Here is a 15,564-nt window from a genome sequence, read left to right on the forward strand (position 1 = left end):
TTTATTGACCTACAAAAGGCCTTCGATACCGTTTCTCACGAACTATTAATGAAGAAATTAACATCCATTAACATTAATGGTAAAGCAGAAATCATATTTAAAAAATCGATCACAAATAGTTAAAATAGATAACCACGATAGCATTCCCTTACCAATTACATATGGCATACCACAAGGTTTGATTCTAGGCCCATTGCTTTTTTTTAATTTATATTAATAATTTACAAGATTTAAAGCTAAAGGTCACCTAACACTTTATGCGGATGACACTTGTCTGTTTTATTTTGGTCCCTCTATACATGACATGATAGCGCAAGCACAAAATGAATTAAATAAATGGTTTCAATGCAATCTACTTAAAATAAATATATCTAAATTCAAAGCTCATAACAAAATTATAACCTAGATCTGCGAATCGGCAGCTCCCTGAAATGTAATTATCACATCGACCACCTAAAAAATAAATTATCAGCACTTCTTAGATCTCTGCGTAATATTACTTCTTGCATTCCTCATAAATTACGCCACACCATCTACAACACCTTAGTAAAGCCGCACCTAATGTATTTAATAGAAGTAGGGGGGAGTGCTTACAAAAATAAATTAGCGCCACTCCAAATTTTACAAAATAAAATCATAAAAACTGTCTTTAACTATCCTTTTTTAACTTCTACAAATAAAATCTACGACGACACTAAAATAATGAATTTAAAACAATTATACTTTTATAATACGTGTATGTTCATCCGCAAAGCGCTACATAAAAACATAAATACAAATATTATAATCTCAACATCAAATCGCCACTATCCTAAAGGACGAGCTAGCTATCTTGCCCTCCCGAAGATCCGAACAAATTATGGAAGGCGAACTGCAACATACGGTTTTGTAAAGGGAATAAATTTCTTTAAACCTTCAAAATATGGCCAAGGCCGCAAGCGACCAATGGCTGAGCTCGGTGGGCTCTGATTGGCTCATTTGAATCGGATCAACAAGAGCTAAAACGCAAAAAAGGTGGATTTGTATAAAAAGCACGTAATTATTATTATTACTGATCGTGACACTTGTGGCTCCGTTCGGATCCAAATACGGACGGTGGTGTGGCAATGGATCCACAAATACCAACCGGATCAACAAGTGAAAACGGATCAAATAATTACTAACTATATGGCACGTTTGATCAACATAGTGCCCATGGAGATATCTATATATATATATATATATATATATATAATATATATATGTCCTCATTCTTTTCTTATCAGATTGTTGATCCCAATGCGAATGCATCACTTAAATTTTATAAAAGACAATTAAGAACATCAAAAATAAAGTGATACGTAAATATTTCACAGTGCAATATATTATGTAATTATACATTTATGAAAAAATAATTACATCAGATTTAATAATCGCAATTGTTTTGAATGTAAGTACATATGAATAAATGATTAAATCATAATATTAATAATCAGAATTGTTTTATTTCCCATTTGTTGCAACCCTAGCATATTTTCATGTAGCAGCAGAAGTACCTACACTGGCGGCGCGGCGACATCAAAGGCATTGCCTAAACTAGGAAATACGTCAAATTTATAAATTTTATTCCTTAATATTATTAAGATTTTTTAGGCTATTATAGCGTAGTAATTTTCACTTTTGCATGAAAGTGATACTGAAAACATCTGGCAATAACTTTTTGAGTGGGACACGAAAAGAGCCCTCTCAGATATAAACCCTAGACTATTTGAATGCTAGTAACTATATTAAATAAAAATACTATAGGCTAGAGTGAGAATAATAGTGATATATAGGGAAAAAAGATAGCTACAGAGATAGTACATGCATAGATCTGACCATGTAGTAGCTCTAAGTTTTGTTGTCTGCTGAAGTCTGTACGCAATGAAAATGTCTGCCGTTTCGAAAATAAGTTTTTAAGACCCTAATAAATAAAATATATGAATGGCAGATCTGGTCAATTACTTTCAAAATTGTATTTTTTTCAGCACTTTCATAAGAGTCTGCCAGAATGTTATCCACGTGATAATGGTCTGCCATTGTTATTTTCCGATAATAATAATAATCTATTTTCATATATCAAAATGGCAGACGTGGTCAAATGGTTTCAAAGTTCGCCAAAAATTTCCACCTGTCTTACCTGAGCGCCCGCCCCGTCCACCACTCTGGGCTTAGTGACTCCTCATCTCATGTATAGTAGGTATAGGGGAATCAACACACAAAAATCCAGGTCTGGTCAAATACATACAGGTAGCTTTGCGCTAGCTCTCTAGCTATTAGTTCAATAGCCTTAAAGTGTTTATATACATATAATATTTTAAAGAAATAAAAGAAATTCCAACATTAAGAGATCGAATCTCGGAATTCGATTTCGTGATTTTGAAACAAAAATCTTTGGCTGAATTTATGTGTGCAGATATTTTTGATCTGCATAGCGAACGAAAGCTGGTGTAGTATAAGGTAAATCACAGAGTAAATAGATAAACAGAGAATTAGAGGAACGTCAAAGATATTTCAGGAATTCCACAATTAAAACCAAATATTATGTTGCATAATTCGTGCATTGAACATCTATTTCTATACACACTTGATGCAATCTTGATACACAGATTAAATTTCAAGGGGGTTATCTTCAGATCAATCAGATTTAAATGCCATTTACATTTCAGATGCAGTCGCGCTCCAAAATTATTTAATTCCCACAATTTACAAGAGAAATCGCGTAACGTAAACACGACATTATTAGATTTGAATTTCTTTGTTTTTTCAATCCATACTAATATTATAAATGCGAAAGTAACTCTGTCTGTGTCTGTTACTCAATCACGCCTTAACTACTGAACCAATTTGTATGAAATTTGGTATAGAGATATTTCGATACCCGAGAAGGTATAGGTTTTATCACGGAAATCCCACGGGAACGGGAACTACGCGGGTTCTTCTTTTGACTACGGGGGCGAAGCCGCGGGCGGAAAGCTAGTATTTTATAACAATGAAATTAATGTTACTTATAAGCTTAATGTTCAACATACTATTGAATTAATTTCTCATATTACTTTCGTTTTATATGAATAATGTACTTGCTTAGCAGTTTATATTAAAAAAGTTGCAATTTGCTTCTGAACTTTCGCCGATTTCAAAAGAGTTGCAAACTATAGCACACAATAAAACTCTTCAGCATTTTAATTCATAAACATCCAATATGTACTTATAGCATAACTTTGATATGAAATATATTTTAAAATTATTTTACATCAGAATCAGTAAACTTCCAAAGACAATTTTACAAAGAAAAATAATAAACATAATGACCGACACAGTCATTGTTTAATTTCCTTGTTATTCAACTGCAAGTACATTGTATGATTTCTGAATACAAGTTTAGGTATGATTTATGAATATCAAAAGGATTAACTTACAAGAGTTAGCAATACATTTATTCGTAATTAAAAAAATAATCTTTTAAAATGCAAGTTGTAATGTATTGATTAAATAAAGCCAAGGTAATCATTGTTATCAATTACTATTTTACTTGCATTAAAAATGAAGTAACAAAATGTAAAATTTTTTACTTTTTCCAATACCAGGAAGTACTCACAAAACGGAAAAACTAAATCATGTTCTTTCTACAGAACCATGTATTAATCTATTTTCCTTTCTACCTCAGACTTATTGAAATATATTGTTTACTAACCTGAAAGAACATCCAAGTGGGGTATTCTCCCAATTTAACAGCTATACAAGCTCCGAGTGCTATGAACACAGTGGATATACTGTCGCAGCCATGGTCAAACAGCTCTCCCAGAGGTGACTGGCTGCCTGTCCTCCGAGCCTGCTTGCCGTCGATAGCATCTAAGCTCTGATAGACGAAAACACCTAGGGCGCACACTGCACAGGCCCATCTTGGTGGGTCCTGTCTGGCGTCTGGACTGTACCTGTAATGATAATGTTTTGAATGGGATGTATGATGAGAATTGTGATTAAAAATTTAGTATTAAGTATTGGAAGATTCTATTGTATGTGAATTCTTAAATCTTCATTTTATTTTTAATATTATTTTTAATAAAAATGTTGAAATGGTTTCTAATCTGTTTCATTTAGCTTTAAATAGATCAAATTATCTACACTAATATTATAAAGAGGAAAACTTTGTTTGTTTGTTTGATTGTAATGAATAGGCTCATAAACTACTGGACCGATTTTAAAAATTCTTTCACCATTCGAAAGCTACATTATCCACAAGTAATATAGGCTATATTATTATCACGCTAAGACCAACAGGAGCGGAGCCACATGGGTGAAACCGCGCGGCACAGCTAGTAGTATTATAATGTCATATGTAAGCTGGTCAGGTGATCACAAATACTACAATACTATATCAGAGTTTATTGACCCCATAACACATCAAGTCATAAAGATAAATAATATCTAACAGGAAATCAAACTGAGAAACATGAAAAATATATGTAGTGAGAAAATATATCAATGGGAAGTTTTAAAAAAACACAAAATGATGAATGTATTATAGGGATATTATAAAACATTGTTGGGTATCAAATTGTTGGAATAAATCAACATCATTCTTATAAACAACATTTACAGATTACACATACAAAGCCATTAACATCCTGTGGGACCACAATTATTCACAAAATATCAACACATTGTCGGTCAAACAAAGATAATTGTTTTTATAACATTTCTCATAACTGTAGGTAATTAAAAAATATGTTGTGTGAAAATATATTCTGGATAAACTTGATGTTGAATAAAATAAAGATTCAATAGAGTTTACCATAGTTAATTATTAGGGATGCGCCGAATACCGAATACATATTCGGTATTCGGCATATTCGGCATCTTTTTCACTATTCGTATTCGGCCGAATTATTCGGTTTAGGTGCCGAATATATTCGGTATGAGTATTTCTACTTTCTTGGCTATAGAACTAAATAAATAACTTCATATTATGAATGATTTATGCCATACTATACACAAGTCAAAGAAATCCTATGAAGAATGTTTGAACCTAAGGTATACAGGGTGTAATCGTTAAGTGTGCACAGGCGATTATTCCGTAACTATAACAGATATCAAAAAACCTTAAACTGATATTGAAAGTACTATACCTAATGAGTAAAATGACGATAATATTTTTTTAAAAATAGAACGAGAAATATCCAAAAATGTTACATGAAACGCTCCCATACATTGTCCCATACAATGTTCGAGACGACATCCTCGATTTGGAATACCATTGTATTCCACATTACTCTAGCTCTATTTACAGTCTCTAAATGAACTTTCATTAAAATTTGCGAAATAATTATAGCACAAAATCAAATAACAAAGCAAAACCTTTCATATTAAATGTTTGAAATAGGCATATTTCATACTAAATGTATGGAAGCGTTTCATGTAACATTATTGGATATTTCTCGTTTTATTTTTAAAAAGTTATTATTGTCATTTTACTCATTAGGTATAGTACTTTCAATATGAGTTAAAAGTTTTTTGATATCTGTAATAGTTATGGAATAATCGCCTGTGCACACTTAACGATTACACCCTGTATAAAATAAAACGATCATTACATTTCAAACCAACGTTTATTTTGTAAATTTACATCAACATAATTTAATCATGTTTATTATTAGAACTTAGTCAGTATTTAATATTTATAATACTTTAAATCCTGAAGTCTGAAGACATTAGACAATGCTTTTAGTCCCAATAGAAAATGACATTACGTCCGCTCATATTGCAAACACTAACTTAAAGTAAAAATATAAAATTTTTAAACAATTTAAAAATTTTAATATTTTTTGCGAAGTTTCAACACAACTGAGACGGCACGGAGTGCGCGGCCGATATACGCGGGTGGCGGGCGGTGAGGTAAGGCTCGCTCGCCACCGAGCCGGCAGCTACTTGCGACCCTTTAGAACCGGTTTACGCATCAAAACACGTCAAAACATTGAACCGAATAATTCGGCCGAATATTCGGTTCGGTAAGGTTCTAACCGAATAGTATTCGGTATTCGGTTATTCGGTGAAACCACTATTCGGCGCATCTCTATTAATTATTGTTTTATATTAAATTTTTTATTTTATCCTGAACCTTGAATGATATTGGTTTATGTTGAGATGAGAAGATAATTTAAATTAAAGGTTATGATTCTGTCAAATACTCAAGGTTATCATCAAAGTACAAAACTTTCTAATAAATCAGCAAACAGAACAAGACTGATTCATTCATAAAAGTTACAAATTATCATCTTTTAAAATTTCATTAAACTTATAAGATTCATGATGTGAAGACCCAGTGTTAATATTCAATTGTTCCAGTTTATGGGAATGTGAATCAAATAAGTAAGACAATTTAAACAATTACGTTCTTGTGCGAAATTAATTATGTAGGTTATAAGAAAGTACCGATTTCGTTGTAATGGAAAAAATGAAAGTAGTTTCGCTATCGCTCCGTGACATAAATTTTACAAATAACACTTTATTGGAGCTACTTACCACACCAGAATTAGTGTTGTGACTATATTTATTATTAGACCTAATATTGTAATGAGATTCGGTGCGAGCCATAACGGCGTTTTAGAAACCAGCCAGCACCACCATGGTTGAAGCCAGGCATCGAGTATACTGGCGCTCGTACAAGAATACTTGTGTTCACTGAGTCTTTTTAACTGTGCAGCGTTAAGAATCCTGTCCTTATAAAACTGCATTTTTATTCACTGTCACGACATTTAACGAAACAAAACACTGAACTTCCTCATAAAATATCCGTTTGTTTCTAATTTTAAGTTGTGGAATTCGCACGATACCTCGCGAGTCGCAACCACTTGTCATTCAACGATAGAGCATAGACAATCTACTTTTTTGGAACATGTGTCAATGTGTCATACGATTTTCAGTTCGGAATCGAGTCATAGACTATGGAAGTCGGTGTGTACAGTCAAATTATCTATTATGTTACGAGATGCCTACATAATATTATGTGTATATAAACTTATGTATAGTATAAAATATAAAGCAATTTTTTTACATTTTTGTATAAAACATTTTAAATAACACATTATTTCGTGACCTATGCTTCTAATAATCCTTTAGAAATTAAAGACTTTTTAACGGATTTTAAACGCGATTTATTCATTATCTATTATTTTCCCGACGTTTCGAACACTTTACAGCGAGCGTGGTCACGGGATATTAATAGGTTTTTTGACACTTTGAACGGTTGGAAACTGTGGTTGGAAATGTAGACCACAGACTAGCAACTGTTAAGATGTAGACAGAGAAAGCCTGAAAACGGGACGGAACGGGGATGGTGACGTAGACTCATTGAGATATACATATGGAGACGACACCGCCTACATAACTTGTGTTCCGCTCACCATAAGACATATGGCTTAACTGCACTCAGTCGCTTGCTCGCTCATTGGCGTCACGCTCATTTTTTATTTGTTTTAAAGTGAAACGCATCAAATATGCCTTCGTGTGTGTTACGATATTGCACAAATAATACAATTAATAATAAGGAAAAGTGAAAAGGAATAACTTTTCATCGGTAAGTAGGTATCTAACTAGATAATAATTTTTAAAACTTAGAGCAAAAAAAAATAAAAATGCGCCCCACGCCGCGGCGCTTGGCGCACAGATTTTGTTCGTGGGGTCTCCTCCATACGTAATAATATTATCTCAATGCGTAGACTGCAGTAGTTCCCTTTAGTGGAGCCAATTAGTCAACATATGACGTCTATCAATTTTATCTTCGTAGAGACTAGAGAGATTACCTGCATACCTGCAACATCGATTAAAGTGAATCGAACTTGAAACACGTGTTTGTCCTCGTCGTCGTTAGTTATTTTTATAAAAATATTTTTGATTTGGAATAAAAGTTGTGAAAATGCAAAATTGATTCAATTGGTGTTCTCTGTAGGGTTCAGTTCCTTAAAACTACCTATAGGTTTTTACCTAGGTACCTATAGGGGAATAAAAAAAGAAAGAGTGGAAAATACTAACTCTTTAATCAACAATAATTACAATATTACATATTTAATACTTCACAATAACTTCTAGTAAAAATTGTTAACAGAACAAGGCAATAAAGCATTTGTATGCTATAAACCAAAAATATCAAATTCAAGGCAAATTTAATTATTTTACTTTTCTCAAACTTCCGTTCTTAGAATAGTTTTAGAGGACAATAAGTATTATATTATTATCTGACACAGAATAATAATTAATTTAAAATTCTGAAAACATTACAAAGTTAATAATAAAGACATATTTTAAAGTTTATGAATTGCATCCATCACAAAACTTCTTTTGGAAGACAAAGACTGAATAGTGAATACATTAAATAACATAATAATATCAAATTTGAATAGTAAAAAATAATATTGTATAGAGTTAATAAAAATAGAACATTCTCTCTACGGTTTAATTCTTAACACCTAAAATACTACATTTTCCACCAGTCTAATTAGTAGTTAAATTTTGTTACATAACATAATATATATTTTATAAAAAAAAATACCTATTTACAGTAAAATACATATTATTTAACATCCAAATAACATTTCGACACTTAAATATCCAGTCAATATTTACATTACGGTTAAATAATGAGAAAAACTACAAAATATAAGTACTACCAACACAAACAAATGAAAAAATCGTTACATCTAACATTAGGTAATAATAATATATTTTATAACAAGTTCAAAATATTTCACCAAGTTTAAACTTCCATAAATTATAATTAAAACAATCTGACATCACAAAAGGATTATTGAACGATTTTGAATTTTGACATTACGGTAGATTATCTGTAACCATTATCCAACAAAAAGGCGGCAAACTGCAAAGTAAAAATTCAGCCCTACCTACTGAAAAGGAAATAATAATGTTTTTGAAAATGTGTTCTAAGTTCTAACTTCTATTCTTTCTAATTAGAAAAGTTGTTTGTTACAATCTGTATTATGAAAGTTTATTTTATTTTTATTTGTGAGTGGCCAGTTGCTGTGTGTGTAATTATATCTTGTTCTTGGCGGTGTTCTTCCTAGCTTCAATACGTCGCTGCAGAGTGGCGAGCAGTGCAGCGAGCACGTTGTGTCCAGGCAGCCGTTTGCCGAACAGCAGCCGCTTCACCGAGTCGTCGTACGTGAGCAGCGCCACCATGTTCTGGAGCAGGAACCCTTGGCAGTACTCGAGGAGTTGGCTCGCGCCATACACCTGGGGGTGAATATGGAGGTTTTTTATACAAACTCAAAGTCAAACATTTATTTATTAGAACGTCAGACGTGTTTGCCTGTGAAAAAAATTATTGCAATATAATTATGGGTCAAGCTGAGTGCAGAATTTGTAGTTCTAAGAACAAAAATAAATATTTTTCATATAATATTAAAGTACATAAATAATATTATATGTAATAAATTATTTGCAATACATGAAATATTTTAATTATTTATAAAACAAATCAATGAAATTTCAGTGATAGGACGACATTTTTTCCAGTGCCGAAGGCGGCAGAAATTTAAATCCGGCCCTGGGAAGGAAGGTGGAACACCTCCTTTGGAGGATTCTCGACCAGTCTACTTGACTGTCCTGCCGTTCCCAATGAATGATGTCGGAAACTTGTATTTATGCTCTGTAGCGAAAACATTTTGTCGTAGGTGTCGCTACATAAGTTACCTTGGCATGTATATACACAGAGACGAGATTGTGCAAATCCACAGCTTTAGCAGCACGCGCCTCGCAGTAGCGCTGCAACGGCAGCAGCTGAAAGAAGGACGCAGCCGCGAGCACCTCCAGCACGTCTGCTTCTGCGACTGTCAGCCCGCTGCACCCGCCCGCGTATAGGTACTGCATTACTTGCTGTGGGGGTAGATTGAAATTAAAGTAGGTATAGTCACAGCTTAAATAAAAGTTAATAGTGTATTATGTCACTTCATAGAGGGTGTAGTGAGAAGTTAGTGTATGTAACTGCATTATATTTTGCAAGTTGAGATAGAGATAGAGTGTAAAGGTAGATATTGAAATTATATTTGATATAAAAATATGCTAAATTTTAAATTTATTTATAATCAAAACAAAATGAGATGAATGCCATAACTTTTATTTTTTGCTTTTTGAAAATATTGAGGTTTTCATTAACTTGTTTTTTTTAAATCAGAGATAGATGAAAAATAATGTTATCCATGTTTTGGCTTAAAATATTCCACAAAATATAAAATAAAATATTTTCTTTGCAAAATAAAATTTCTTTCATGACCTTATAAAAAATGAAATGTTGTCATTTGTTTACCTCGAAAATATGATATCGTATATCATTAATCTGCACGAGCGGCGGCGCGGTGCTGGCGGGCGGCGAGCCGTCCGCCGCGCGGGGCGGGGCCAGCATCGCGCGGAGACGGGGGGACTCCGATACTAGCACTATCTTGTGCCCGTAGAAGAGACGACCTTCCACGCTACGGGATAGAGGTCAAATTTAAAATGTACACAATCATTTCTTATTTTTTCATTTAAATCAAATACTTACTTCGAAGCAGATATTCAAACAAACAATATAGGTATACGTATTAAAATTACAGTTCTCAATCTTTTCTAGTATGTATTTAGTATTTTCCAATGTTCGATTTTACGCGAGTTTTATACATTTTATAATATATAATGAACAAATCACGATTAAAATCCGTTAAAATCTTTAATTTTTTTTAATATTTTACAGGTTATTGAAAATATGAAAACAATAAAATATTATCATAATATTATGACAATGAATCTTCAAAATACATTTAAACTTTGCTACACTGTTACTCATTAGGGACTTATCACGTTACACATCAACTTTTCTGTAAGGCGCACTCACCGGAAGGTGACGTCGGCCAGCTCGGGGTTGTTGACGTAGGACACGTCGACGCGCGCGGGCGCGGGCGCGGCGGGCGGCGGCTCGCGCACCGCCGGCACCGCCTCCCAGCCGTAGCACGCGCACAGGATGTCCGCCAGCAGCAGCACCGTGCCCTCCTTCTGTAAGCCACGCGCTAATGTAATCAGACACGTATACACGGCAAATACACTTCGCTGACACACGCTTCGAAGATATACACTACGCTGATACACCACTGTGTCAAACATAGATGCTTACATACATAACGCTGACACATCACGATGAAATACACTTCGCTGACACACGCTTCGAAGATATACACTACGCTGATACACCACTGTGTCAAACATAGATGCTTACATACATAACGCTGACACATCACGCTGATAAAAATCACACTGACACATATTACATCACGATGCACACCGACACATACATGACGCTGATATATACAATGCGGAAAGAGTCATCACGATGAAACACACTACGCTGACACATACATCACGCTGACATATACATCGTGCTGACATACAACACTAATATAAATCTAGCTAACACATTGAATACTGATGCACATCTATCTGGGATACACCTCGCTGACACACACTCCGTCAACAATTTATATAGCTGACAACAATAACACAGACTACGCTGAAAATAGCACAACGCTTACATATATGTACATAATTCTTGCAAACAAACACACCGTATTTTACGACATGTAAGTTTGAGAATCATACATTGACAAGCTACATTAAAATTGTTGCAATGTGGCTCTGACACACATCTAGCTGACACTTTTTATTCCATTAAGAGGCCTACACCACCGAAACTAGCGCCACCGAACATTTTATTTTTTTACTCCTTAACCAGATCAAATTTAAAAAATGTAGCTCGGTACTTTGCTAGTATATTACTTGTAGTATTTTTGGTATTACTTTTCACTATTCTAACTGTTCATTATTCTAGAGAACTTTTGATTACCGCCAAAAGTGGCCACTTTTGGCGGTAATCAAAAGTTCTGGTTTAGGAGTAAAAAAATGTTGGGGGGGCGCTAGTTTCGGTGGTGTAGTCGCCTTAATTAACAGTTTACTATTTATCGTTATGCAAAAAAATCGCTACATTATTTCTTTCGCACTACACTTGAAAGCCGATAGCCGTAATTCTAGATCCTATTCTATTCCTTTCAACAAAGCACAAAATTAAAGAGGGTTAATTATTTTCAATCTATTCAGTAATAAAAATCTAATCAATTTTCCTTGCAAGTTAATAACTATGTGTAGTGTATAACAACTCACCTTGCTATACCGCAAAATATTGAAGAGCAGAGGGAGGCACTCGTAGATGAACTGCTTGCTGTAGTGGCTGTCGTCGGACGGGCACACCTGGAACATCCTCTATTCAGTACAAACTCTCGCTTTGTGTTCGGTTGGACACATGCTTTGCGTTTTATAGATTTATGCAAATTATATTGGAAAACAAACGCAACGCATTATGAGGCGTGCAATAGATTCCAGTGATAATTGAACACTTTTTATAGATTGAAATTAGCACAAAAATACCTTATGTATTTAGGAATCTGACTAAAAAGACAAAAAATGCACATAGCACACATAAAAATTAATTCTACAAGTCTCACCTGCAAGAAATCCTGTAACAACTGATCAATTACGTGATCCAATGAAGCATCAGCCGCTGCTGCGAGTGACAACGTCCACGCGTGTAACGACCATGGCACGCCTAGTGCACGCAGCTCTAATGTTATATCTGTAAGAAAGGATTAGTTGGTTTGGAGAACGATTAAATTAGCGATAATAGCAACAACATAACAAGGTAGGGTTAAATTACCATTTACATGAATTAAAATTAATGATATTTATGGAATGCGAATATAGAATAATTAATGCTATATGTCTTCTATATCCGGCTCGAAGGACCCAAATCCTTCGAGCTGAAAATAGCAACCTGTATCGTTCATTTGAAATTGAAATTTCATCTAAACCCGACGAACAGAGAAGTGGTATTCGTCCAACAGAAAAAGGTTATTCGTTAATTCGTCTGGCCTGCTTCGATGAATGACGCCAATAACTAAATATTTCAAGTGCTCACCCAAATGTCCAGTCTCAGCGGCACAATACAACGCATCCTGTAACGCACGATGCTGCAGCTTAGTAAACGGTGGTGGGCGACCTGCAGCTGGTGGTGCTCCTTCTGCTAGAGCTTCCTCCAGAGATAGTACAGCACGACCCCCCCCACCACGTGCTGCCGCTCGTAAGCACGCGCGTCTGCCATGCGCGCAGCATACTGCCACCGCGCTGTAGCGAGTAATCATTGAGTTATAGAAGCTTTATATTTAATCATTTATTTATGTAACTGGGCTTTTGGATCGTCAATGCAGAAATAACATAACCGCATATAGCACGGATGTAACGGAAAAGAAACACGGAAAGGAAAAGTAAAAACAAAATGAAAACTGTATAAACAAAAGTTACATACATTGACGATTTTGTAAATTGACACGAACGGCAAACGGAAACAGACGATCCACCCGTTCATGTTTCTTTGTTTAGATTATCATTAGGATTGGAATGTATTAAATAAAATTGGAGCTAAAAAGAAAAGAGTCCTGAAGAGCAGCAGCAGTTTTGTTGAGCGTTATAAAACTAAATAATTTACAACAACATAAAAACTTCGCTTAATTAAATAAAACTTTCGATTCGTGTAAAAATTGTGTGATGCAAAATATCTTTTTTAAGTTTTTTGCTTACCTGTAACAACCATATTGTGCCGCTGCTGAATAACACAGCGCATCATTTAGTTGCGTTGATAAGAACGGATCAGCCCCATGCGATAGAAGTAGCTGCACTAGTTCTAAGTTGCCCACTCCACATGCCATCTGAAATACAGGTATTTTAAATTGTAGTGAAGTTTTTGTTCCATACATTAAAGTTTGAAGCAGATAAATGATGCACAATTCTTTTTTATTATTCACATCGCTTTAAGATTTTGATAAAAATACACTTCGCCACGATTACAGAAAATGCAATGAATAATTATATTTTCATCTTCCAAGTTCCACTTCCACCATACCCTAATTCGCATTGTGGCTATTGTGTGCGATTTTTTTGCTTCCTTGTGTGCGATGAGATTTTTTTTAACACGCTTATATTAACTTCAACTGTATGGTTGCATCCACATAATATATGACATGTTTGTATGTCTTGATTTTGACCCACTCAAAAGAAACAGATTACATTGTAATCTAGTTGTGTGCGTGTATTTTAGTTTCTTTTTTAATTATATTTTTTTATACCTGCAACGGCGTAATCGTGCACACATCATCTCCCCTCGCAGGTGCACCGTCAACTCTAGCACCAGCAGCCAGCAAACGTCTTGCAGCCTCCACAGCACCGCCGCCTGCGCTCGAGCCGCTACACGCGTATACTAGTGCTGTCCAACCTGTGGTGATATGTTAAATCTAATATATCAGCTATCGTTTTTAAACGTTTTAGTTCCTGTAGGAGTATGTTTTATTAATATCAGCGTTTTATAAATCGCTTAGAATCGTAGAGGTGATAACTGATAACAGATTGAAGACAAGATTTTCTAGATAGAACTAGAACTTCAAATTGGCTTATGTATCTAAAGGTACATAAACTAATATATTATAGGATGATATAGCTTATGTATATACATATAGCTTATGTATATAATATATGATAAGATATATTATTTAAAGTGATGTGAGAGTAATTCACATTGTTTGTGAATTTATTTTTAAACTAGATTTCCGCCCGCAGCTTCGCCCGCGTTTGCAAAGGAAAACCCGCATAGTTCCCGTTGGATTTCCGGGATTAAAACTATCCTATGTGTTAATCCAAGTTACCCTCTATATGTGTGCTAAATTTCATTGTAATCGGTTTAGTAGTTTTTACGTGAAAGAGTAACAAACATCCATACATCCATACAAACTTTCGCATTTATAATATTACTAGTAGGATGGAGAATTGCATTCCAGTAAGTTTATAATATCTAACATAATATCGTAGTATATGCCATATCATACATTATAGTGTACATTGTATACGGACGATTAAACGCTGGTCCCTCGAGCCGGATCTATTAATTATTTTTTTTTTATATTCGTTCAATAACCTTATTTAACGGATGTCATATAACTACTAATTTTACACTTCAATTGTTATTAAATAACATGTTAATAGATATGACCTATTTTAATTGGATTTTTGCATGTTATTTAAAAAAAATTAACGGATGTTATATATTGTAACTACTAATTTACTTTGATCATCATTATCACTAAATAGCATGCTAGCTAACTCACCAGCAGTAGGCGGTGTATAGGTGCTAGCAGGCGAGCTGTGCTGTGCGTTGGCGCGCGGAGACAGCAACGCGTTGTGCTGCGCCGCCGCTCCACCGGTCTCTATGTTCGGGTCTGCTCCCGCTTCTAGAAGCATCTGGAATGGATATTAGTTATTAGAACTTTGTTGTTTCCAACCGATTTAAAAAATGAGGAAGTTCTTAATTCGCTTAATTCAAAAGTATTTTGTTGTGTTTGTTAATAGTGAACTTTTAACTGGATGGTCCGTTTTTTTAATTATTCTTTTTTATTTAAAATCTGATGT

The 15,564-nt window shown here is 34.4% G+C and overlaps 2 protein-coding genes across 4 annotated transcripts in view; both read right to left on the bottom strand.

Annotated features, from left to right (window-relative positions):
• Positions 1-6,880, bottom strand: part of LOC123692123 (cholinephosphotransferase 1) — a 35,185-nt gene extending 28,305 nt beyond the window's left edge. For all 3 annotated transcript variants that reach the window (XM_045636777.1, XM_045636778.1, XM_045636780.1), the window contains exons 1-2: positions 6,541-6,880; positions 3,713-3,953 (exon numbers count right to left, since the gene is read on the bottom strand). In XM_045636777.1, the coding sequence (XP_045492733.1) occupies positions 3,713-3,953; positions 6,541-6,752 (453 nt within the window). In that variant the 5' untranslated portion in view covers positions 6,753-6,880. The remainder of the gene's footprint in view (positions 1-3,712; positions 3,954-6,540) is intronic.
• A 1,155-nt stretch (positions 6,881-8,035) lies between these two features.
• The window catches only part of LOC123692120 (ankyrin repeat and BTB/POZ domain-containing protein 2), a 37,480-nt gene continuing 29,951 nt past the window's right edge, over positions 8,036-15,564 (bottom strand). The window contains exons 15-24 of the mRNA XM_045636773.1: positions 15,264-15,396; positions 14,232-14,377; positions 13,687-13,814; positions 13,028-13,233; positions 12,558-12,685; positions 12,217-12,303; positions 10,901-11,058; positions 10,337-10,499; positions 9,724-9,906; positions 8,036-9,264 (exon numbers count right to left, since the gene is read on the bottom strand). Coding sequence (XP_045492729.1) covers positions 9,064-9,264; positions 9,724-9,906; positions 10,337-10,499; positions 10,901-11,058; positions 12,217-12,303; positions 12,558-12,685; positions 13,028-13,233; positions 13,687-13,814; positions 14,232-14,377; positions 15,264-15,396 — 1,533 coding nt within the window. The 3' untranslated portion in view covers positions 8,036-9,063. The remainder of the gene's footprint in view (positions 9,265-9,723; positions 9,907-10,336; positions 10,500-10,900; positions 11,059-12,216; positions 12,304-12,557; positions 12,686-13,027; positions 13,234-13,686; positions 13,815-14,231; positions 14,378-15,263; positions 15,397-15,564) is intronic.

This window comes from Colias croceus, chromosome 5 (genome assembly GCF_905220415.1).
Source record: "Colias croceus chromosome 5, ilColCroc2.1".
Taxonomy (NCBI): domain Eukaryota; kingdom Metazoa; phylum Arthropoda; class Insecta; order Lepidoptera; family Pieridae; genus Colias; species Colias croceus.